General features: G+C 44.1%; 1 protein-coding gene across 1 annotated transcript in view; it reads left to right on the plus strand.

Annotated features, from left to right (window-relative positions):
• The first annotated feature begins 334 nt into the window (after positions 1-334).
• HTR7 (5-hydroxytryptamine receptor 7) overlaps positions 335-24,413 on the plus strand; it is a 70,874-nt gene continuing 46,795 nt past the window's right edge. The window contains exon 1 of the mRNA XM_040970423.1: positions 335-1,277. Coding sequence (XP_040826357.1) covers positions 727-1,277 — 551 coding nt within the window. The 5' untranslated portion in view covers positions 335-726. The remainder of the gene's footprint in view (positions 1,278-24,413) is intronic.

Raw genomic sequence — 24,413 nt, forward strand, 5'->3', positions numbered from 1 at the left:
ACCCCCAGGTCTCTTCACGAGAGCCAGGAGCCCCTCACCGCACGCTGCTTTCACCCGGCCGCGAGGAGCCGGGCGCCCCGGGCGGCTGCGGCAAGGCCAGCGACGCGCGGCCCACGGGCTCGGGATCCCGCGCGGCGCGTGCGGCCCCGCCCCCAGCGCGGCGGGGAGGCGCGGGAGCCGAGCGCGGGCTCTCCTCAGCCGGGGAAGCCCGACCCGGGCGCGCGAGGGGCGCGGGCGGCGGCCTGAGGCGACGGTGGCGGCGGGGACGTGGCGCGGCTGCCGCAAGGGGAGCGGCGGCGGCGGCGGCGGCGGCGGCGGGCGCGAGGGGCGGGGCGCCCTCCGCAACTTCTGCCACCGAGGCGGGGGGTTCGGTGGAGCCGCGCCGCTAACTGAGGGGGCTGCGGTGCGGCCACCGGCTCAGCCGGGCCTGCCTGCCAGCCAGCCAGCCAGCCAGCCCGCGCGTCCCGGGTGTCCGTCGGGTGCCCGGTGGCCTCTCGTAGGCGACTGCCCCGCGCGGCCCCGCTTCCGTGTTAACCCGCAGCGGCTGGGCCGCCCGGGACGTGCGGGACTCGCCAAGGCCAAGCCGGGCGCCCCCCAGCGGCCAGCGGCGGGTCCCATGGCTGGGCCGGGCGGAGCGGAACCGGCGAGGTGAAGCCCCGGGGCCCGCAGCCGGAGCGCGCGTGGCCGGTGCGCCGGCTCCATGGGGCAGCGGCCCACAGCGGCACGATGATGATGGACGTTAACAGCAGCGGCCGCCCGGACTACGGGCACCTCCGCTCTCTGCTTCTGCCGGATGTGGGGCGCGGCGGACTGCCGGACCTGAGCCCCGACGGTGGTGCCGACGGGGTGGCGGCCACCTGGTCGCCGCACCTGCTGAGTGAGGTCCCTGAGGTGACTGCTAGCCCCGCGTCCACCTGGGACGCGCCCCCGGACAATGCCTCGGGCTGCTGGGAACAGATCAACTATGGCAGCACCGAGAAAGTTGTGATCGGCTCCATCCTGACGCTCATCACGCTGCTGACGATCGCGGGCAATTGCCTGGTGGTGATCTCCGTGTGCTTCGTCAAGAAGCTCCGCCAGCCCTCCAACTACCTGATAGTGTCCCTGGCGCTGGCCGACCTCTCGGTGGCTGTGGCGGTCATGCCCTTCGTCAGCGTCACCGATCTCATCGGGGGCCAGTGGATCTTTGGCCACTTCTTCTGCAACGTCTTCATCGCCATGGACGTCATGTGCTGCACGGCCTCGATCATGACCCTGTGCGTGATCAGCATAGACAGGTAAGGGCCAGGCTGCGCGCCGTCCCCGGGGTCTGGCCAGGGCTGTGCGGGGCGGCTCAGTCCCCATCCCCGCGCGCGCGCTCGCCCTTTCCTGGGAGGCTCCAGCTCGTAGCTGGGGTCTAGGGCTGCGTTTGGAACACAGCCCCGCACGTCCGCCCCGCACCGACCGTACAACTTTAATCCCGGCACGGCCTGTGTGCACCCTTGAAAAGAGAGACCCACACGTCCCTGGCTTGGTTTCCTGAGCGTTTTGTGAGACCAGACTTGGAGTATTACAATTGTAATTACAGAGTGTTACAGAGCGCTTCCACCAGGGGGTCTCTCGGCTTGGGTTTCCCCGGGAAGACTTTGGATGCTTTCTGACTTGACAGACCCAGCCTTGCTGTGAGACCCCCCTCTTAAAAGAGTCCGGGAGAAAAACCACGGTGCTTCCCCCAGCACTCCTGAAAGGGCCCTGGGTGGTCCCAGCTCCGGCAGTCTGTGGGAGTTGCTCGCGAATGCCTGGCTGCATTCTTGCGGGAAGCTGGTGTCGGTGTTTGGCAGCCCTGTCCTTACTGACTGGAGCCCAATTCCACATCTGTGCCCCCCCCCCCCCCAGTCTCCCCAAAGGTCGGTTCTAGCCTTTCCTCTGGCTCCCCGTGTGACACTTGCCCCTCATTGGAGTAAGTGAGGCAGAGGCTGCCGCCAGCCCGGGGTGCTGGGGGCAAACGCTCCTGCCTTGGGTGTCCTCCCCAGAGTTTGTGCAGAGCTGGTCCTTGGCGCTAGCATATCCTGTAACTTCCAGTATGGGCTCAGGGCTCCTTGGCTGCAAACTTAGCTCCGATGTGTTTGAAACTGAACTTTTAAACCTTAATATTTACACTCAGAACGCGGCTGGTGTTTGGTAGCCAGACAGGAGAGTATGTTGTTCAGTGACAGGGAGAATATGTCGCTGCTTTTCTTAGTGGACCTACAGGACATTTAGATGCATAGGTCTTTCAGCAGGGGAGGAATAATTGATGCCTCTGTTCGTGGAATGACAGTGCCTTCAGGGATGGTCTGGCATGTAACGGAGATCCTCCTCCCCTCCCCCCTGAAAACACTGCTCTCGGTGGTTTTGTGAGATTTAAAATGTTTTCTTACAGTTTGTCTAGGGCTTATAATTACTAAAGAAAAGGAATGAGAGGCCAGAAAAAGTTTTCAAAGGGGAAAAAAAAAATCATTGCAGCTGTATTTAGTTCATGATGTAGGTTCATTTTTCAAAGACTGGCCCTGCCATTTCCTATGTCATGACAGGTGCTACTGACAGCGAATGAGGGGTTGTTGGAGAACAGAGCATGACCTGCATAGGTGAGAGTAGGAGCACCAAGTTGGCTGCGGAAGTTCTGAGTTACCGCAGTTCAGAATGACAGACATGCGCGCTTGCAGTCTGGCAGTGGCAATGGCAGGTGGGAGACTGCGCTCAACACGCATAGCAAGCATATACACGAAGTGTAATTCATGAATCTGCTCGGCCAACCAAAACAAGGCTCCTCGCATAAATGCAGTCCTTTTAAATGGAACTTGCTGTCGTAAAATAATTTAGGCTGCAGGCAATGCTTTTATAAACTTTTCCTTTTTTTTTCATTCCATTATGGATAAGTGATAAATAAATAACACATGGTGCTCAACCATCTTCTAAGACAGCCTATGCTTCTGCTATTCGGGGCACCTTTAAGTTTGACACAGCTGGCCATGCGAAGCCTGAGCAGGGTTCAGGGCCTAATTTACTCCGTGCGTTTGTGTCTTAGCACCGGCAGAGGTTTCCAGAATACAGAGAAGAGTCATTCCTTTGGCAAAAGCTGTAATGTCTTAACTATAGCTTCCCAATTGTCACAAATTCTGGTAATATGGGCATAAAGACTCTTTTATTTTTCTATGAGAATTGATCAGTGGGTGAATTTCCTTGTTTTTGGTTGAGATTTATTATTTTTTTTTAAGATTTATATATTTTTTTATTGGAAAGGCAGAGAGGAGCGACAGAGAGGAAGATATTCTGCCTGCTGATTCATTCCCCAAGTGACCGCAATGGCCGGAACTGAGCCGGTCCAAAGCCAGGAGTCAAGAGCTTCTTCTGGGTATCCCACATGGGTGCAGGGTCCCAAGGCCTTGGTCCATCCTCAGCTGCTTTCCCCAGTCACAGGCAGGGAGCTGGAAGGGAAGTGAAACAGCCGAGACATGAATTGGCACCCACTTGGGATCCCAGCGCATGCAAGGCAAGGACTTTGGCCACTAGGCTACTGTGTCGGGTCCAAGCTTTAATTATTTTTATCAGAAAGGCAAAGTCACAGAGAGGAGAGACTTAGGGAAACATCTTCCATCAGCTGGTTTACTTCCCAAATGATTGCAACGACCAAAGCTGAACCAGCAAGGAGTCAGAAGCCTCTTCTGAGTCTCCCACGTGGATGCAGGGTCCCAGGGCATTGGGCCTTCCTCCACCGCTTTACCAAACCATAAGCAGAGAGCTGGATGAGAGGTGGAGCAGGTGGGACATGAACTAACACACACGGGATGCTAGCACTTACAGGTGGAGGATTAGCCAGCTGTGCCATCGATCTGACCCCTAGAATGATTTTTTTTAATGTTTACTTATATGAAATACACAGATAATTAATGTCCAATTTGACCTGTATAACTAATGTTACAGTTGAGATATAGAGCAATTTTTTCATTGTTGTGTTCTCTCTAGGATTATCTTTTAAAAATAAAAATAAAATTATCTTTTAAATATAATTTCTAAACATGCAGACTGGATTTATAATATATTGTTTAGAGAACTTACGTGAGGGTGGAAAGTGTGAAATAGTGTAGAGGAATGGTGAGCACTGAATTTGGGAGAGTGGTTGCCTCTTGGAGTTGGGGGATAAGGGAATGTGCTTATGAGTTATATTGGACATTTTTTACTTCTTCATTTTTGTTGGTATTAGGTACAGTGTTCCTATTTTTCTATAACCTTTTATATGTCTGATGTATATTTAAGTTTAAAAGCCACTTTTTTTGAGACGCACATGGAAAAGTACACACACGTGCCTATGAGGCTTGGTGAATTCCTTGAATATGTCCATATGAGCAGGCTATCAGGAAAGGGAGCATTGCCAACCCCCGGGTCCAGTCTCATCTCTCTTGGAAACCTCCAGAGATAACCATGGTCCAAGTCTGTTAGCATGGTCCAAGTCTGTGTGGCCAGTACTTCCCACTCCCAGAAGGGCATGCAATTTAGTCTTTTGACTTTGATTCCTTCTGGCAAGGCAGTGTCTGTGAGACTGATCCACCATTTTTAGCTGGTCAGAGGCCCACTCGTTTTTATTGCATCGCATGGGAATGCCACTGTTTATCTGTTCACTTGTAGGTGGTCATTTAAATCATTTCCCGTTTCTTATGATTAGTAATAGTGTTGTTCTGAGCATTGATTTGTATATACATGTGAATATAATGTTGGGAAATGTGGTACATGAGAGCATTTTAATTCTGTCTATCCAACACATCTTTTGTGATATCATCAAACCTTTTGTATCTGTTGATTTTAAAACACACTATATATTATTGCCTTTTTGGAAAAACCAGATATGCATTTTGAGCATTACAGATTATTTTTAGACTTACTTTATGCATTTGAAAGGCAGACTTACACAGAGACAGGGACAGATGGAGATGTTCATTCACTGGTTCATTCCCCAGATGGCCACAACAGTAAGGATTGGGCCAACCGGAAGCCAGGAGTTTCTTCTAGGTCTCCCACATGGATCTGGTGACCCAGCACTTGGGCCATTGTCCACTGCTTTCCATCGTCCTGCTGCAGTTAGCAGGGAGATGGGTCAGACATGGAGCAGCTTTATGGGATGCTGGTATAGCAGGAGATGGGAACTTGGTATACCAGAATGTCGTCCCCATTGTCTTTGTTTTAAACAGTTCATATTCATTATTTACTCATATGTTTGTCTTTTCTTTAGTTCCTTTTTATTTTTAAAAAATTTTTTATACACTATCATGTTCCCATTTAGAATCATTTTCTTCTGACCAATTCATATTCCATCACTATGTTCTAGTTTGTCTGTGAATGAATTTTTATTTTCACGGAGTATAGAATTCTGTTAAAGCAGATTTTATTGCTAGTTATTTAATACATTGTTCCATTGTCTTCAGAGTTCCATTGTTTCTGTTGAAAAATCAGTCATCAGCCAACATTGTTATTCTTCTGTTAAAGTAATATATTTTTCTCCACTAGCTACATTTAAGGTTTCCTAATTTTTTTCCTTTAATTTGATCATTTTTCTGTGACATTTCTAGTTCTGGTTGAACTATAGTTTTTCTTGTTTATCGATTGTTTAACACTGCTTGACCTTTTTGTGGTTTTTGTATTGGTTCCTTGCTAGCTTTCATGAATTTGCTATTCAAATACTTCTGTTGTTCCATTCTCTTTTTCTGGGTCTCAAACTACATATATGAGCATATATGGATTTCAAAGAATTTTTTTTTTTTTTTACCTAAGTTAAACTTACCTTTCTATTTCAGTTGCATGATCTTCTTGAGGTATTCTTGCATTTAAGACTTTCATCTGTATCACACATTTCCGTTGCATGCTTCTACATATTCCCCATTTCATTTTTTCTCTGTGCTTCAGTTTTGAAAAGTTTTTGACTTGCCTTCTGGTTTATTAGTTATTTCTTCTGCTATGTCTAATATGTTGCCCATCAATTGAATTTGTAATTTCAGTTATTATATTTTACAGCACTGGCAATTTCATTTTATTCTTTTCTGTTTAGGGGAAGAGAGGAAGGGAAAGGGACAGGGTGAGAGAGCAAGATTGAGCGTGCGCGTGCATGTGCATGCGTGCATGTAAGAGAGATGCAGCTTTTAAATGCTAATTCACTCTCTGAAAGCCTGGCACAGTAGAGCAGGGTAGGCTAAAGGCAGGTGCCTGGGACTCAATCCAGGTATACCATATCAAAGGCAGAGGCCCAAGTAGCTGAGCCCTCATCTGCTGCCTCTCAGGATACACATTAGCAGGAAAATGGATTAGAAGCAAAAAACCTGGAACTCAAACCAGGTATTCCAGGATGGGATATGTCAGGTGATTGTCTCCCTTTCCCTTTCCCTTTCCCTTTCCTTTCCTTTCCTTTCCTTTCCTTTCCTTTCCTTTCCTTTCCTTTCCTTTCCTTTCCTTTCCTTTCCTTTCCTTTCCTTTCCTTTCCTTTCCTTTCAACTCCTTTCAACTCCTTTCAACTCCTTTCCTTTCCTTTCAACTCCTTTCCTTTTCCCCTCCCTCCCTTCCTTCCTTCCTTTATTTATTTAATTATTTCTTAAGGATTTTAATTCCCTGGTGGGATTCTGTCACATTTTCATGTATGTTCTCTGTCTTGCTGTATTTTTCAGTATATTAGCCATGGTTACGCTTCTTTGCTCATTAAGCCCAGTGTCTACATTACAGTGATTTCTTCATGTGATTCTGTTTTCTTTCTAGATTTGTGTTTCATGTCTTGGCATGCCTGGCAAATTTTGGTTTTACATTCAACATTTAGTATGAAAAAATTATGTTGTGGGTAATGTTATTTTCCTTCAGAGAAAACAACCACTCGGCAGGCATCTTGGCAGACTGATTTCTCTGAATTGGGGACTGAGCTGTCGGCTTCATTTTTGTTTTGATAAAAACTCTGCTACAGGCAGATGCCTCTTATCAGCTTTCTTGGTGTTTCTGCTGGGAACATGGATTATCCTCCTTGACTTCTCCCCATGGTTAGCCCAGAACTCTGATTTTTGTGTTCTTCAGAACGGAAGCTTTCCAGACTCCTACTGAACGCTTTTTGGGAGCATTTTCCTTGCATTCTTAATCTCCTGCCTTATAGTTTTAACAATTTGTATGTGTGCTGAGGGAAACACCAGAAAAGTGCCAGGTTTAATTTTCTATTGTCTTCTTGCTGGCGTACGGATCTCTGATGCCTCTAACTTTTATTTCTCTTGCCACTGGAGCTTTCTCAAAGATCTTTTTGGCATTCTGCCTCTTTGCAACCCTTTCTGAAGGCTCTTACTTGAATTCTCAGCTCCTTAGTTCTTACTCAGTTTTGGCAAGTACTCCAAGGAAAAGATGTTCTGTGGGATTCTGGCTAACCTCTCTGAGGTTCATCCTTCTCCAGAATTTTGTTTCCCAAAGTACTGGTTTCTCAACAACTCCATGATGCTTTTGAGCCAGTAAGTATGTGAATGTGTGTAGGGGTGTGCTGGTACTTTATCTAGCCATTTTGGTTGTTTTTAGCAGAATTAATCTGAGACATCAAGCTAGAAGTGAACGTATGCCGGACATATTTTTAATCTGTGCAAATATAGAAATATGATTATGCGCATTTCATGCCTTCATTGACTTTTTATTTTACTTGGGATAAAATTCAGACTCTTTAGCAAATCTGCAAGGTCCTTGGTTTGTACCTGGTCACTCATCAAGCATCTTGAACCACATTCCATCTTGTTTTCCACATGCCAGTCTTAATGATCTTCTCCGGGTATGCCATTATACCAAATTCTCCCCTGCATCAGGCCCCTTTCATAAAATCTCACCAACTAGTACACGGCCATGTGATGCATTAACAGTGTTTCAGTCAGTGATGGAACAGGTAGATCATAGAGGTCCCATAAGATTTTTTCACCTACTGACAGCGTAGCTGTCTTAGTTCACATAGATTCTGTGATGTTTGCACAGAAACCAAATCATTGAACAGTGCATTTCTAGGACATACCTCCATCATTTACCAACAAATGCCTGTGTTTGAAAGCTTTAGAGTATTTGCTCTTTTTTAAAAATAGATTTATTTGTATCTGAGAGGCATATTTACAGAGAGAGAGAATAAGAGAGAGATGTTCCATCTACTAGTTCACTTCCCAAAGGACTGCAATTGCCAGAACTGAACCCATCTGAAGTTGGGAGTCAGGAGCTTCTTCCTGCCCTCCACATGGGTGCAAGACCCCAAGGCTTTGGGTCATCCTCTACTGGTTTTTTTTTATAGTCCATAGGCAGGGAAATGGATTGGAAGTGGAATAGCTGGGACTAGAACTGGCATCCATGGAATGCCAGTGATGCAGCTAAAGGATGGGCTTGCACCTGCCCTAGCTTCCAGTGTGCAAGCCTCTAGGTTGACGAGAATTGTAGTGCCTAAAAGAGACCAGGTATTGGCAGAGATGTGGAGTGAAGTAATTACTATTGGGACTGTTAATTGGTGAGCTACTTGAAAATTGTGTTTAATTGTGTAAATTTTTACAGATTCCCGTTCCTGTGATTTCATTTTACTATACCTTCCCTCCCACCCCTGGCCCCCACTTCCAGAACTTTTGATTCTATGAGTCTGGGGTGGTGTGCAAAAATTTGCATTTATGTTATGGAGATAAGAAGGGGGTTGGATAAGAGTATCCAAGTACAATGAAATGGAAGGAACAAATTGTGGAATTCTGTGGCACAGTTTGGTGCCAGCAGTTCACTATAGCCTATTACATAGTTTCTGAAGAGCTAGAAGAGAAGCTCTTGAAGACTTGGACACAAAATAATGACACAGATATGAAAATGTTAATTACCCTGTTTGATCAGGACACATTGTATACACATATTGCACATATTGAAGCCCAGAGATTCAAACAATTATTACATGTTAATTAAGATAATTTTAAAAAGATTATTTAAAGAGGAGAAAAGGATGCAGATTCTTATTTAAAGCTAGTGGATCCAGATATCCGGAGAGGGATCCTGGATAATTTTTAACACACTCTCCAGCTGAGTTTTAAACATAATTGAATTTTTAGAAAGCTTACTGTGTGCCAAATATTGTTTAGGTAACACCTTGTGAACTCTTTATCATTATCCACTTTATAGATTAGGACACTGACTTTGGATGACCACTGAACTTGGCCAAAGGGGGTGATAGAATAGGGCGGTAAGTACTTGTAACACAGCTTTAGAATTCATGCTTCCTAGCACCGCAGTGTCTGGCTCAGCTTATGCCCTTTATACTTTGAGAACCACTAACAAACTAATTATACCTAAAATGCAAAATCACCAAGTGATCCTAATACTTTGTGTCTTGGAATTGTGCATGGAAAGCTCTTGTTATATCACAGTGAAAAGACACAAATTCTAAAGAAATACAGCCAACAAACCAATTTCACAAAGTATTTTAAACAGTGTTTTGTTATAAAAATTTAGAGGCATGTTTAACAGTTGAGTAGAGTAAGCTTAGTATATCCATCTTACAGTTTGAACAGAAATCAATTTATAGGCATTTTACTGAGTATAGACTTTGGAGATTTTTCTCTTGTTGCCATTAGTCAGTTTAAAAAGTGATTTTTATTTATTGGAAAGGCAGGTATACACACATACACACAGAGAGAGTGTCAGCGAGTGCACTTCCATCCTGGTCATGCCCCCAGTTCCCCAGAGCAGTGGAGGCTGGGTCAAAGCCAGAGCTGGATCTTGGACCCTGTCTCCCACCTTGTGGCAGGGATCCAGCCATTTGCTGCCTCCCAGGGTATGCACTTTTTGGCAAGAAGCTGGAATCAGGAGAGGAACTAGGCCTTGAACCCAACTACTCCAGTATAGGATGGTAGTGTCCCAAGTAGTGTCTTAACAATTGTGCTAAATTCAGTGTGGGGGGAGGGCTTTTTGGAGGGGCTGAGGGAATCCCAGAGCCTATGAAATTGTGTCATAAAATGAAATTAAAAAAAAAAAAGAAAAAATACATAAACTGTGTCATGATTTTAAGTAAATTTCAGATGTTCTGTCATTTTGCTGATATCTACTTTGGAGGATCATAAATATAAGCAGAGCAGTAGAAGCAGAATATGAAATTGTAAGATATATCTGACCCATTCGTTTAAGGAAGGGTGGAGAAGCCTTTGTTACCTAGGGCCAGTGGATACTTATAGTGTCATTCATTGGCTATTCAAAATTACCAAGTTAAAAATTGTCTTGCAGGCCCAGTGCAATGGCTCAGTGGCTAAAATTCTCATTTTGTACGTGCCAGGATCCCATATAGGTGCCGGTTTGTGTCCTGGCTGTTCCACTTGCCATCCAGTTCATCTGGTTGTGGCCTGGGAAGGCAGTGGAGGATGGTCCAAGGCCTTGGGACCCTGCACCCATTTGGGAGACCTGGAGGAAACTCCTGATTCCTGGCTTTGGATCTGCTTGGCTCCTGTCATTGCGGCCATTTAGGTAGTGAACCAGCAGATGGAAGATCTTTCTATATCTTCTTCTGTTTGTAAATCTGCCTTTCCAAAACTAAATAAGTAAATAAGTAAACTCTTGAAAAATATTACTTTGCAAAAGATTTATTGGAGTTCAAGTCCTGTCTGTGGTTGGCTTGGCAGGTTTACACCAAAAGATTTTACTAGATGTATAGTGAAACATAGCCATTCTGCATCCCTAATGTAAAGTTTTTAAACAACCAGCATTGTGTTAGGATATACATAAGTGGTATTACTTATAAAGAAGAGGAAGGAGGTGTGTATTATGAGAATGAAGACATTTAATCCTTCTAGGTACGGAGGAGAATGATCAGAGAGGTATGCTTATGAGGTGATAGAGAAAGTTCTATTCTTGACTGGGATGGTAATTACACAGGATTCACTTTCTGAAATTATTGTTGAAGCATCTCTGTGTAATTTAGGCACTTCCTGGTCTATTTGTGTGTGTGTGTTTTAAGTGATATTAAGGACTAACATGTTCATTTGGTGACATCCTGTGTGAGGTGCATGAATACTTGGATTTATATCTGTTGTATGATTTATCTGTATAAATGCAATTATTGTTTTTATGTTCTCAGAAACCACTAATTTTCAGTTGCATGTATGAGGGCAGGAGCCATCTTTGGGTCACACACAGTTACAGGAACTCATCTGGCTTATTTGCAAGAGCCTGTACTATTTGGTTCTGACTGGCGTCTGGCTGAAGTCTTGCTTTCTCGCCAGGTACTGTGACTCATTCGCTTCAATGCTTTGAGTTTTGCTCTTGGCTTTAATTCTGCTGTGATCAGCAGTGCAGGGGGGGAATTCTGGATTCTCCAGATTGTCTCTCTCTTAGAAGGAAATCCTCCTTGCTCATCTCTTAAAGTTAATTGTCAGCTTGTTGGAACATTTGATGTATTGATATATTCTCTCTTGGTTCTGTTATGGAGAGATGAGAGGAAGGAGAAGAAATAGGTCTTATGGCTTATTTCTTTTTGGAAATAACTAACAGGAAGTAGCACCTCTGGGGAGAATGGCAGGGGTTAATGTTTAACGCTTTGCTGTTTGCAGACTATGTCCATTACAGAATCTTAACTTTGATCTTCCCTACAGCATCGTGGTGAGATGTGCATTGTTATCTCCACTCAATGTAGGAGTTTGAGGCTGGTGGGGTTGGAAGGGACTTGTGAAATGGAAGGAATCTGGGTCAAACCTCCTCAAACATAGTGAATTTAGGTATATGTAAGTATGTATATAATGATAGTAATAAAAGCTGAGACATAGGCTTTGAGGAAGATAATCCTGATGTGGGTCTTAAATGTAGAACTTGTTGATGAAAAAGCCAGGGAGTATCCCAGGCAAGGAGAGAGAAGATGCCAAGAGCATGGGGGCAGTGAATGCATATAAACTCAAAGAGGGAGCTAGGAAGCTTCATCAGGGAGTGACTGGCACAGGAAAAGCCCCAGTCAATAAGACTTCATCCCTTGTGGTAGATGGTGCTGGTTGTCAAGCCCTCCACTTCTTCCTTTCCTTCTTGTTTATGGGAGTTCCTGCTTCTGACCCAGGATGTGACTGCCCAGATAGACTACATCACCTAGCTTCCTTTGCAGTGCACTGTGGCCATGCTGCTAAATTTGGCCCAAGGAATCTTAGCAGAAGTGTTAATGTTTCAGCTTCCTGGAAGCTTGCTTCAAGACAGTTGCTTTCTTTCTCATTGTCCTTTCCTCTGTGTTGTTACAATATGAATATGGTGGACAGAGCTGTGACCTGTTGGTCAAGAGAATAGTAGGTACCGTGGATGGGGAAAGAAGAGCATGTGGCAGAAGGGTGTCCTGGATGCCAGAGGAAGGGTAGCTGGAGCCCAGACTTCTTACCAGCTGATAAATGGACACAGTTATGTCATTTATGAAATTGAGCTCTATCTCAACTGCTGTACATACATACCGGAGTCATTCCCTCCTCATTTTGCCTTCCCATAGATGATCATCAGTGTGAGGGTGTTACTGTGAAAATCCTCAGAAATCTTGCTCCCATGTTTGAGTGACTTTGGTGCTACCTGAGTTTCTAGATACTCCCTATGGGATATCCTATTGAATATTCACAGTATCTTTGTAAATGGTGTCTGTGCATTATGTCATTGAGCATCTGTACTGGACAAAGCTGATCAAGGATCACATGAAAACTTTCGGTCTTATCCTGCGGGTGAGAAAGCGGAGTAAACTCGATCATATTATTTGCGATGGGAACAGTCTGAATCAACACCATTAATGTTTCACTACATCATTGTGGCTGTTGCTGTTAGGAGAGGATGGTCTTAGTGTATCATTCAAGCTCCTTTCTGACTCTGTTCTGCTTTAATCTGATATGCTCCCCCATCAACACCTTTCTTTTCAGCACTACATTAGAATAAAACTATTGTTCTTCCCAGGCTCTCTTGCCGTAGATGGCATATATGTGCACCCAGTTGCTTTCAAGATATTTGAATGTCAGTGTTGAAACTTCACATTCAGGTCCCACAAACTGAATGCAAGTCCTGCCAATTTTCCCTCAAAATTTTACCACCTTGCCCTCAACTCAACCCAAGTTCCCATCATCTTTCATTCACACCACTGAAAATAGCCTGCCAGAATATCCCTGTCTCTATCCTTGACTTCTGTTCATTCAGGATGCAGAAGCCTGCTACACAATTTTGGCTGTACTTCTGATTCACCTGAGTAATAATAATAATAATAATAATAATAATAATAATAATAATAAAAATACCAGTGAGGCCAGTGCCGTAGAATAGCATGCTAATTTTTGGCCTGCGGTGTCAGCATCCCAAATGGACACTGGGTCTACTCTGGCTACTCTGCTTACAATCCAGCTAGCTCCCTGATAATGGTCTAGGAAAGCAGTAGATGATCACCCAAGTGCTTGGGCCCCTGCACCCGTGTGTGAGGCCTGGAAGGAGCTCTTGGCTCCCAGCTTTGAACTAGTCTAGCTCTGGTCATGGTAGCCATTTTGGGAGTGAACAAAAAGGTGGAATCTCTCTGTGTCTCCCATGTCTCTGTAATTCTAACTTTTAAGTAAGAATGAATAAATTTTTAAAAGTACCAGTGCTTGCCTCCCCTGTCTCACTTCAGGAGACCAAATTTAGTTAGTCTGAGAGGGCCTGGGCATCAGTGTGTTTCAAAATATCTCCTGGGGGCTGGTGGTGTGGTGCAGTAGATTAAACCATCACTTTTGGTGCTGGCATCCTATATCAGAGTGCTAATTATAGTCTTCTATTGAGCTGTTTGCTGATGTGCTTTGGGAAGCAGGAGGTGATTGCCCAGGTGCTTGGGTCCCTGCCACCCATGTATGAGACCAACATGGAGTCCTGACTACTGTCTTTGACTTTGACATGATCCAGTCCCAGCCTTGGAAGCCATTTGGAAGGTGAACCAGAGGACAGAAATTTGACAAGTCTCTTTCTCTGCCTTTCTGATCAATCAATCTCTAAAAAACATCCCTTTGGTTTTTTCATTGTGCACCCAGAGGGGCAATCCTTGAGACTGACTGATCTTTAAAACATGCAAATAAGTTTATATTCATGGTTCCCAAATTTGCTTTCACAGTAAGGTCATCTGATGATATGGTTTAGATGTAGTTTAGTGTATCTGCAAGGTTTCATGTGTTGAAAGTTAATCCCATTGTGAAAGTCACTTAAATCTGCTTATGCTGGGGGTAGCCCAGGCAGGTGAGGCAGTACCTGTTGGCATATGTGTGGGCTTGCTCATGGGTTGGGTCAGGCTGAGTTAAGCTGTAGCACTCAGGTTGGGTGCATAGGTGAGCAGGATGGGATGCAGGAAGGACTGGACTAATCTGCCACACATATTGGCAAGTGCAGGAACCAGGGCTCGGAGCCGGCCTGGTAGGGGTTATTGAGGGCCACCCCAACTAGGCTGCAGTTCACACTGGTGTGCATAAGGGCCAAGCTTATGGTGGGCTGGTTTGGATTAATCCATAGTACCCATGGGTTTTGCCTAAGACATGGGGCTTAGCATAGAACTGACAAGGCAACTGCAGTTACCCGAGTGTGCATAGGCTAATGTAGGTAATGGACTGAACCAAACCTCCCCCTAGCTGGTGTGCACTAGAATCAGGTCTGCGATCACCCTGGGCAGTTTCTTGGAGGACCCATCAACTGGACCACTGTACTCAAAACTGGCCACAGGGAAAATCAGAAGACTTGTAGTCCGACTTTGGAATGCATGCATTGGACTGGGCTTCCTCAATTTTTGATGTTTGTGCAGTGGACAGCATGCTGAAATGCACATGGGCAACATGGCAGCCAGCAAATTTAGGCCTGCAGAGGATGTCAAGTGCCATGTCAGAGGATGGAAAACTGAAGAGGTTGGACAACTGTCCTGGCCAAACTTTGGCAGCAAGTGTCTTGGCAAGTGGATGCACTAAAGTAGATTTTGTCAGCCAGTAGGCCTTGCAGACTCTGTCAGCCAATAGGCCTTGTGAAGATTTTCTCAACCTTGGGGAACATGCCTCGACCTTCCCTACCCTAGTCAGTGGTCCACATGGGCATACATTCTTCTGAACTATATAGACAACATCGAAATTAAAATACAGTAACTTAGGGGGCCAAAAAAAGGTTTACTTATTTTTGTGAAAGAACGAAAGAGAAAGAGAGAGGATTTTTCCACTTGCTTACCTTCCAAATGAGAGGATGGAGAGGAGGAGATGGAAAAAGAAGCAGACAGAGAGGGAGAAAAATCAGAAGAAAAATCTTTCATCCATTGTTTCAGTTCTCAAATACACACAGGGGGGCTGGGCCATCCTGAAACCAGGAGTCAGGAACCCCAGTGTTAGGCAGTGACTTGCTGTCTCAGTCATAGGATAGAAAGGTGGATTGGAAGCAGAGGCAACTGGCACTCTTGCAGTCTGGATATGGGATGCAGGTGTGGGTGTCCCAAATGGAAGCTTAACTTTTTGCACCACAGCACGTCCTATGGCTGGCTGGTTAGTTCTTAAAATTAGGTACTGTAACTCAAATGTTGCTGTCTCCTGGAAGCATTGCTGGAGTCTGCAGACTGACTTAAGTAGTTGTATAACAATCTGCAATTTTTCTTCTTGACAGACTCCTTAATTTGTAATGAACAGTTTATGAAAATGGGATAAATTAATAGCTTGTGCAGTAATACTTTCAATCCACATGACAGGACCTGGGTTCTGTATTACTGGAGACTGAATCTTCCAGCTCCAGCATGGTACTTGTGCGTAGTAGATGTTCACTTAATCCTCTTGGATTCACTGTGGAAAGACGAGAGTGGGAAAGGCAGGGAAGAAAAAAAGGAAAAAAACAAAACAAAAAACAAAATGATGCCTGATTCCTGAAACCAAGTGTGTGGCCTTGACTTCTTATTTTCTAGCTAGTTTAAGAAACCACATTAGGAAACCAAGTTAGAATCTGGGAGGAGCTTGTTGAACACGAAAGTAGGATCCAGTTGTGGGACAGTGCCATAGGGTAGTCCATTTAAGGTGCAGTGGGCTGATACATCACTTTGCATTTTCCTCTCAGTGGAAGTGACGTTTTTGAGACTGCTGTGACTCAAAAACCTTATTAACAGAGCCAGAAACTGGACCTTTGTTAGTATCAGTGCAGTGTCACAGAGCAGAGTGAAAATCCAGGATGAAAATCTCAACACTTTCTTTCTTTATTGAACAAACACATTTTTAGTAAAGTCAAGCATCGCAGAAGGAAAGATGCAGGTGCTGGACATGAGGGTAACACCCAGCCAGGGGGAGCATAAAAATCCTTACAAACAGGACTGTTTACTGTGTGTACTTTGTGCCAAACCCAGTGCTTGGGGTTTTCTAGGATTGGTCTCCCTTTAAGTTATGGGTCACTGTGTGGGCTGCTTGCATCCCCTAACTTCATCCCTGCTTAATGAGGTCTAGGAAATGGATAGAAACGAAGTAACTTGCTCAGGGGCATCTAGAAAGAAAGGAGTGAGGTCAGGTGTGATGGGGAAGGGTCTGACCAGGGTCTGACCAGGGTCTGAGGCCTAGGGAGACACTGGTGCAAGGCATGCAACATCTTCTCTAGCCTTTCAGAGTTGATGATAATAATGTTGATAATAATTATGATATTAGTATAAGCCTGCAGTCTCATATCTAAAGCCCCTGGGGCTAGATGTTTTTCAGAATTCACACATTTTTGGATATTAGAAATGTAATTCAGTGAGTTCATTTATACAGTACCCAATGATGGTTAATTTTAGGTGTTAATTAGCCTGGATTAAGGATACGCAGAGAACTGGGAAGGCATGTTTTCCTGGGTGTATGTCAGGCTGATTCTGGACTAGATTGGTGTCTAAATCAGTGCACTGAATAGGGGCTTCTTTCCTCAGCCAGTACTGAAAGGGCATTGTCAACTAGGCTGAGGAATGAGATAGAGCAAAAAGGAAGAGAATTCATTTCTTTCTCTTCTGAAGCTGGGACCTCCCCATCTATTTGCCCTTGGATATCAGAAATTCAGGTTCTCTGGCCTTTGGATTCTGTAACTTGTAGCAACAGACCCTCCTAGCTACTCAGGTTTGGATTTGGGTCAAGAATTATATCATCAGCTTTTCTGTTCCTCGGGCCTTGAGACTTACTCTGAGCCATACAACTTCAAGATTGTTCAGCTTTCATATGGCCTGGTGTGGGACTTCTCAGCCACAAAAATGGCATGAGCTAAACTCTTTGATACTCTTTCATGTATCTCATATATGCTCAAAAATATACACTATTGGATATATACTAGATATAGATATATGTGTATATCTGTATCTAAATATTTTATAAGATACCTGCACATATACAAACATATATCTATGTATTTACTATAAGGCATTCACATACATGTATATATAGCTGTCCCATCAGTGGACTTTAAAATAGATAATCTTGGATTATCTTGGTGCACCCACTGTAATCATGGGAATTTTTAAATGTATTACCCATATTTAATTCACATTAAGGGGAAGAGTCAGTGAGCGAGTTGTAGCGGTGGAAGCAGAGGTTGGGTTGGTGTGATCTGAGAGGGGCCCGACCCGCCGTTCTTGGATTTGGAGATGGAGGGAGCCATGAGCTAGGTAATGGGAGTGTACTCTCAAGGCTGGAGAAGGCAAGTAGGTTCTCCCCACAGTGACCATGAAGGGTCACAGGCAATCTGTACTTGGATTTTAGTCTCGGAGAGGCTGGCATTAGGCTCTGACCAGCACACCTGAAGGAGAACACACTTACATTGTTTTAACACAGCAGTAAAAGGAAACTAATATAGCCAGTTTAAGAAAAAGGTCTGATTTAAGAGTCCTTTTTTTTTTTCTTTCAGAAAAAGATTTATTTATATTTGAAAGGCAGATTTACAGAAATTTATACAGATTTATATATATATGTTTATATATATATATATATATATATAGAGAGAGAGAGAGAAAGATCTTCCCTTCACTGATTCACTCCCTAACTGACTGCAATGGCTGGAGCTAAGCCTATCTGGAGCCAGGAGATTTCTAGGTCTCCCATGTGGGTCTAAGGTCACCAGGATTTCTGCTATCCTCTGTTTCCTTCCCAGGCCATAGCAGAGAGCTGTTGGAGCAGCCGAGACATGAACCATCCATAGGAATACCAGCACTGAAGGTATAGGATTAGCTTGCTACACTACTGTGCTGGACCCTGTGTTGAGAGTTCTTTGAGCTTCAGATGCAGGATAAGGAATTGGGAACCTGAAATTGGTCTTAATGTGCATTAGGCACCGTGCTAAATTGGCTTAATTCTCACAACAGCTCTGAGTGAAGGTTCTTTTTTTATCCCCATTTTCCAAATGAGCAAACTGAGGCTTAGAAAGGTTAGCAAACATACCTTAGGTCATGGGGCTAGTTTGAGAACTGGCTGGTCTGGGAGCTGAACCCAGGTCTGTTTTTGTGCATGAGGATCTGTGCTGTTACTCTTAGACTGCTACTGAGCCATTATTGGCGCCCATATCGGAAACTGGAAGCTTTGACAAGTACTACTTAGTGCTGGAGATAAGGATGAACATGTTAACAGGGAATGTTGTCCGGATCCTGGAGTCAACAGACATTTATAGTTCTGTGACCATGGAGACATCTCTTGCTTTCTTTGAGACACAGGACATTCATCTATAAAATAGGTGATAATAAGGTTGTTCTCACAGATTGTGACAGTAAAGGAGATTGTGTAACATAGCCTTTTAACAGCATGCCTGGATCATATGGAGTGATGGTGAGTGTGAGTCCTCACAATGATTAGTGTTGTTGTTGTGTTAATGTTATGCTTCTCTGTTGAGTAAGGGCTATATTGCTGTAAATAGAGGAGGCAGGTCTGCATTGAAAAAATGTCAACAGTCCTCATAACATTGAAATTTATGGGATTAAAAGGGTAGGATCAACTCCATGCCTTTGTCACACAAAGTTCTTTTTGCTTTGGATGGACAGGGAACTTGTAACCTGGATTTTGTGCCTGTGTCTGAGTTAAGGGAGGCAGGAGGAAGCCCATCTCTTTGGTTCTGCTCCTTTCCAGTGTGAGTCCAGGATATCCTTCACTTTAGTGCATCGATTTGCTTTCGGTTAGGGTTAGGATGTGGGCATGAAAGAGTGTCAGATGCACTGCTTCACAAGTCTAAGATGGCTTTTGAGCAACAACCTTAGCAAAGGGACCAGTGTGTCATGAACGGGGAGTGGATGGAAGGTTAGAGGATAGAGAGGATGTATATGCAACAATGGGCTGGAGGAGATAGTTGTGGCAGGGTTTATTCAGTAAGCAAATTCTTTTTGCTTGCCCACTAGGTATTTAAGTACTGTGGGGGAATAGGAAGGTGAATAACATTGCAGCTTATCTTCAGGTCTTTGGGATATGAGCTCGCTGTGGGTAAATTAGGATTATGTTATTCATATATCAGAAAATTCGGAGCTTTTACAGAGTTCAGGTACAGATACTGCTTTACAGTTAATTCCTGTGTGCTGTGACCTTTCCTGAAGGAGTTATGAGTCATTTAGCTTCTGGTTACAAACAATTGGGTGGCTTTAGTGTTTCTATCAATAAAAGTCCAGGTACTCTGTGGTCTGTTTATCAGCAGCCTTTCGATGCCTCAAGACTTTTTGGTAAGGACTCTCAGGTCAGACTCTTTCTCTTCGGATGTGTGCTGAAGAAAAAGATGCAAGCGTCTGGGATCTGAGCACTGTGATCCTCTGGAAGAACACCTCTAGGCCATCCATTTGGGGTACTTTATTGTTGTCTATCTGGTTTGCGTGATCACTATCATTATGGCCTTTGTGCTGGTTCAAATTCTGGAGCATTCTATATTTCTGGGGATTCTAATAATATTGTCCAGTTTTTTTTTTAAGACATCTGGATAGTTTTCTTTCTTCCAAATGCTACTTTCATCTGGAGCATCAGACAGAACCATCTACATACAGGGGTCTATCAATATTTATAGACAACCAAGGGGAGACTAAGATGACATGCCCCAATCCAGCCATAATCAATCTGGTCCAGCTCCCTGAATATTTCAGAAATTTATTTGTAAAATGTGTATGTTTTGATTTGAAAGTCTCTACTATTCTCAGTAAAAGCCTTTGAAAATGCTTCCATGCTCATAAAGGAATTGTTTGGTGGTTTCAAACTTATTAGTTTTCTGGTGGCTGCAGGACCTGTGACTGATTTGTTTTCTGGTCACAAAGATGATAGTTCTTTATTAGTAATTCTTTAACATATTAAAATTAGCTTTCCTTACTTCTTACTGTGAGAGTTATAAGGAATTTGTCTAGACGTTTCTTCAACATGTGTGAATTGTCTACTATGTATCAGTTACTTTTCCATAACTCAAGCAAAGCAAATAGGTCTTTGTTTTCATATTTTACATTCTAGCAAGAAGGAATAAGTAGGCTACATAAACATACTCGAATTTAACAATAAAAAGACCATGCAGCAAGTTAAAACAGAGTAAATTTTAGAGAGGCTGATCGTGGAAGACCTTCTGATGGAGTGGTGTGTAAACTGGGATGTGACTGACATGAAGGTGACAGCTGTGTGAAGACCGGGAGGATCCTCCAGTAGAGGCATACTCTGACGCAAGGGCCCTGGTTCAGTATTAATGGGATAGAGGGAAGAGATGGATTGGAGAAGTAGTCATAGGTTACTACTGAGTCAGGCCAGGTAAAGGGTTTGAGTTTTATTCGAAGATCAGATCAATTGAAACATATGATGACATTCTCTCTCTCTTTTTAAAGATGTATTTATTTTTATTAGAAGGCAGATTGACAGAGAGAATGGATAGTCCATCTGCTGGTTCACTCCAAAAGTTGCTACAGCAGCTGGAGCTGAGCTAATCAAAAGGCAAAAGCCAGGAGCTTCTTCCAGGTCTCCCATGGGGGTGCAGGTCCCAAGGTTTTGGGCCACCCTCTGCTGTCTTCCAAGCCCATAGGCTGGGAACAGGTGAAGCGGCTTGGGTATGAACTGGCACCTATATGGGATCCTGGCAATTGTAAGGCAAGAATTTAGGCACTGAGCCATCACACTGGGCTCTGACATGCTCTCTCTTAATAGTTTATTGTGGTTAGTTACTTTATGGAGAATGAAATCAGAGAGAGAGAGAGAGAGAATGAAAACTTGGAGAGCAATTGGAAGGCTTCTGCAACCATCAAGGCAGGAGTTACTTGTTGCTTGGTTTGGATTCTGAGTACTGCAGGTATAGACAAGGGGAGGTATTCTCAATCTGCCTTGGTGGTGGATTGACAGGGCTTGATGGTGGGAGTTGAGGGAAAATCATAACAGATGCCTCTTTGGTTTTGGCTGAAGCAATTCAGTAGGTGGAGCAACTGCTTCCTGGGAAGAAAAAGAAGTCAAGTTGTGGTGAAAGTAAAAATTTCCTTGTGAATGGTAAGTTTGAGAGCAGTTAATGTTTGGATCCAAGAGTCAAGAATTACAGAGCAAAATCAGATCTAGAGATACAAAATTGAATGTATTGTGAAGCAATGGGATGGAAGCCCAGATAGAGTAAGGTGAACCAAGAATGAGAGGAAGAATTGGAGACAGGGACATCCAGGAAGTTTTACTGATAGGCACTCACTCAGGAGCCTGGGTGCCTTCACGTGCTGCATTGTGCCTACCACAAGGATAGGTGTTTATACCACTTAAGTTCCCTTAAAATGAGCAAAAACTGACATGCTTATTTGCTTCTACTTGCTATCACAAAGTTATTGGCACACAGTAGGTGCTTGCTCATTTTAGTTGAGTGCATGGATACTGAATATCCTATTAGAGAAGAAACTCTTTAGACCGAAGAACGTGTCTGCTTTGCTTCCTTCGGGCTCGTGCACACTAGTTGAGTACAAAAGTATTCTGTAAATGAGTAATTGGATGTGGGAAATTGGAGGGTTGAATGTGGGAGACTGGTTTTGTTTAGATCAAGCTTCCTATGTAACTGGAGAAGACCTGGGACTGGAATCCAAGAACACAGAACTTTGTTGAAGCCAGAGGCTAGGATACAGCCCCTTCTAGATGGATCTCTGACTTCCTCACTACAACCTTACAGAATCAGTATACCTTATCTCTAATCCTCATTCCTCGTAATGGTAGAAGTAAGAATATTTAGTGAGGTTATGTGTATAAGGAGTTAAGGCAGGGTCGTGATTTATATACACACCTACTATTTGTTGTTAATATTGTTCCATCCTGAATTGTGGATTCAGCCATTCAGTCACATCATCACTCTGTGATTGGAGACTTGTGTGAATGGGAGAGTTCATGTGCTGCCTTTTCTGACTGTCCTGATTTCATAATAAAAGAAATAAGTAAATCAAGTTCCTCTTTAGGAAGATACTACACAGAATCTTGATGAGGCTCCTGGGAATGCCACCCTGGTCCCCAAATCACCATGCTTGTTCACTGATACCTCAGAACTCAGGGCCAAAGTGTTTTCTGTGATCAAGCTCATGGAAACTCTAGGGCAAGTCAGGGGCTTGCATTCATTCGTGCTGGGCTGGGATCAGTGAAGGGGGATACACGCTTGGTGCCCCCTGTAATGTCTTAGTTCATGAGGAGGGTTAGCGTTGCGTCCTCACATCTGAGGTAGCATCTCAGTTATCTCGTGCTTGTCCCCTTTCCTTGTACAGCCTGTGTACTTTCTCACTTGCAGCCCAGTATAAGCTGTTTCTTCTGCCAGAATGCCCTTCCTTACTCCTGCTCGTCTCTTAAACATTCGTTGGGATTCCTCTGATGTGTCATGGTCTTTGGGAAGCTCTCCCTGGCCTGTGGTGTAGGGATGTGCCCCTCTAAAGCTCTCCTGGAGTACTCTAGCCTTCCCTCTTTGTTATCTTTATGCAGAATTATAGTTGTTTGTGTTGTTTTGTCTGGCACATGCCAAATGCCGAGGTCCTTGGGAACAGGATCATTTTATCCATTTCTGTTTGTTGCTCCTTTTTACTGGCATGTGAAGGAACTTAGTAAATATTGGATACTGAGTGAATGAAACAAGCTAACAGCGTAGCTGTTTAATTGGAACTCGAGTATGCAATAGGTAGGCAGGGGGAAGGAAGAGGGACATAGAAGTCATACCACTGATGACTCAGTTCTGTCTTAGTTTACCTTATTTCCTCAGCCCCTGATGAGACCGTATCACAGCTGTCAGGAACATTTGTCATTTGTCATGTGGTTTTGAAGGCACAGTTCTGCCACCTCTTGATGTATGAAACCAGTGCAAATTTAATTCCCAGGATTTTCTGTGATTAAATTTTCCCTATAAGGGCAATCGGTGCAGTAGGGCTTTAGCTGCGTAACTCATTACATCAGCATCTCCAACAGCCTTACTGGGCGGGCTTCAAAGCTCCACAGGTCTAACTGTAGTGTGCTGTGATCCATTGTGGCCACAAAAATTTCGAATAAAGTTGCACAAAATGGGAAGTCATAGGCTGCATTCTAACCTTAACTCTTGTACTTTTCCTAAACACATGCTGTTCATTGCCACATCTTGACTGAGTCAGAGTCATTTTTCTACTTCCAATGGCTTCTGGCTTTGATTCCTCTTCCATGGAATAGCTCCTACCGTGGAAAATTCCTAGGAGACTGTTATATTGTCCTCTGCTACCACTTGTATGAAGCTTTGCAATATGTGGTAAAAATCATTCAGATTCATCCCATTCCTATATACATCCCTGGTACAAGAGTGACTTTGCAGCCCTTCCCACAGACTGGCCCTGTGACTTATTTTGAGTAATGGGATCCTAACAAACATGTGCAAGGAGAGACAAAAAAAATGTACATTAGAATTGACCTTCTTTGCTAGCTTTTGGGGACCCTGGGACTGTGAGCCATCACATGAGAAGCCTGGGCTAGACTGTGGCCATTCAATGACCAAGACATCTTACTTTCTTGCCACTGGTTGCCATTCAGCGGAATGAGGTTCTTTATAAATGATTTGGACTGCAATAGAGTTATTAAAAATTATCCATCCTCTGACACCTAAGAAAACCCAGCTCAGACAAACCGAACTCCCTGGACCAGAACAGCTCAGGGATGCACAGAATAGCAAAATGACTAAAAGGCTGCTCTTGCAAGCAAGAAGCTTTTTGGAGTAGTTTGTTATACAGCGGCAGCTAACTGGTAATAAGCCTCTAGTGAATTTATCCCCTTTCTCCTGAGTTTATGTTCTGTATTGATTTTTTCATGTTATAGCATAATATCCATCATGTTCCCTGAAGGCTATTTATGAAACATCAGATACTCCAAGGGCAGGAGCAGTGTCTGAAGGACTTATAGGATCTGCACACCTAAGACACAACCCAGTACTGGAAACCAGGAATGCTCTGGGGGAAGTGAAGGTATTCTGACTAATGTGTGTTGCTCAAACTGCAATACCGTTGAATCCTGGCTGATATGTCAACA

This window comes from Ochotona curzoniae, unplaced genomic scaffold (genome assembly GCF_017591425.1).
Source record: "Ochotona curzoniae isolate NIBS_2020 unplaced genomic scaffold, NIBS_Ocur_1.0 scaffold_4763, whole genome shotgun sequence".
Lineage (NCBI taxonomy): Eukaryota > Metazoa > Chordata > Mammalia > Lagomorpha > Ochotonidae > Ochotona > Ochotona curzoniae.